The following is a 1177-nucleotide window of genomic DNA, read 5'->3' on the forward strand; positions in this document are numbered from 1 at the left end:
GTCCCGGGCGTTGGGGAATGTTTTATACTCGGCGGTCCCGGGCGTTGGGGAATGTTTTATACTCGGCGGTCCCGGGCGTTGGGGAATGTTTTATACTCGGCGGTCCCGGGCGTTGGGGAATGTTTTATACTCGGCAGTCCCGGGCGTTGGGGAATGTTTTATACTCGGCGGTCCCGGGCGTTGGGGAATGTTTTATACTCGGCGGTCCCGGGCGTTGGGGAATGTTTTATACTCGGCAGTCCCGGGTGTTGGGGAATGTTTTATACTCGGCAGTCCCGGGTGTTGGGGAATGTTATGTCACTTCCAGTCCCGGGCGACGTTGGGGAATGTTATGTCACTCTCCGGTGTTGTCACTCTCCGGTGGTTCTGTGGAAGTGAATGTTGTCACGTGATGAGTGTTTTCTCCGCGAAGTCTTCCTCATTCCTGCCCCCGTGCCGGGACATGTCGTCCAGAGACATTCCACACGTGAGCGTGTACAGAAGGTGCTGTACAGGGGGCGTGGCGCGTGTGTGTGGGCGTGTCGTGTTGTGTGTATACAGCGCGGCGGGTGTATTGACAGTACACATGTGTGTATAGAAGAGTCGGCGCTCACACATGAGCCGGCAGAACACGGCACCGCCACGGACCAGCACTGACCTCTCTCTGTGTCTCAGGTTTGGAGATGGTGACTGAAGATGGAAGCGATTGGCTCCTCCACCTCCTGCGGGAGGTCCAACTGGAACAATTCTACCAGAACATCCGCGACGAGCTCAACGTCACCCGACCCGGACACTTCGACTTCGTCAAACCCATCGACCTGGACCACATCGGCATGGGGAGGCCAGGTGAGCGGAACCGCACTACCGTGTACATAGCGTGTGTCCTGAGAGTACTGGCCGGCCATATGTGGAGTACTGGCCGGTCATATGTAGGATACTGGCCGGTCATATGTAGGATACTGGCCGGTCATATGTAGGATACTGGCCGGTCATATGTAGGATACTGGCCGGTCATATGTAGGATACTGGCCGGTCATATGTGGGGCAATGGCCGGTCATATGTAGGGTACTGGCCGGTCATATGTAGAGTACTGGCCGGTCATATGTAGGATACTGGCCGGTCATATGTAGGATACTGGCCGGTCATATGTAGGATACTGGCCGGTCATATGTAGGGTACTGGCCGGTCATATGTAGG

At 56.0% G+C, this 1177-nt stretch overlaps 1 protein-coding gene across 1 annotated transcript in view; it reads left to right on the forward strand.

The window, feature by feature from the left end:
• The first annotated feature begins 402 nt into the window (after window positions 1-402).
• Window positions 403-1177, forward strand: part of LOC108803558 (non-receptor tyrosine-protein kinase TNK1-like) — a 14816-nt gene continuing 14041 nt past the window's right edge. The window contains exon 1 of the mRNA XM_018575390.1: window positions 403-825. Within this exon, the coding sequence (XP_018430892.1) occupies window positions 663-825 (163 nt within the window). The 5' untranslated portion in view covers window positions 403-662. The remainder of the gene's footprint in view (window positions 826-1177) is intronic.

Source organism: Nanorana parkeri, unplaced genomic scaffold (genome assembly GCF_000935625.1).
Source record: "Nanorana parkeri isolate BGI_ZX_2015 unplaced genomic scaffold, ASM93562v1 scaffold3866, whole genome shotgun sequence".
Classification (NCBI taxonomy): domain Eukaryota; kingdom Metazoa; phylum Chordata; class Amphibia; order Anura; family Dicroglossidae; genus Nanorana; species Nanorana parkeri.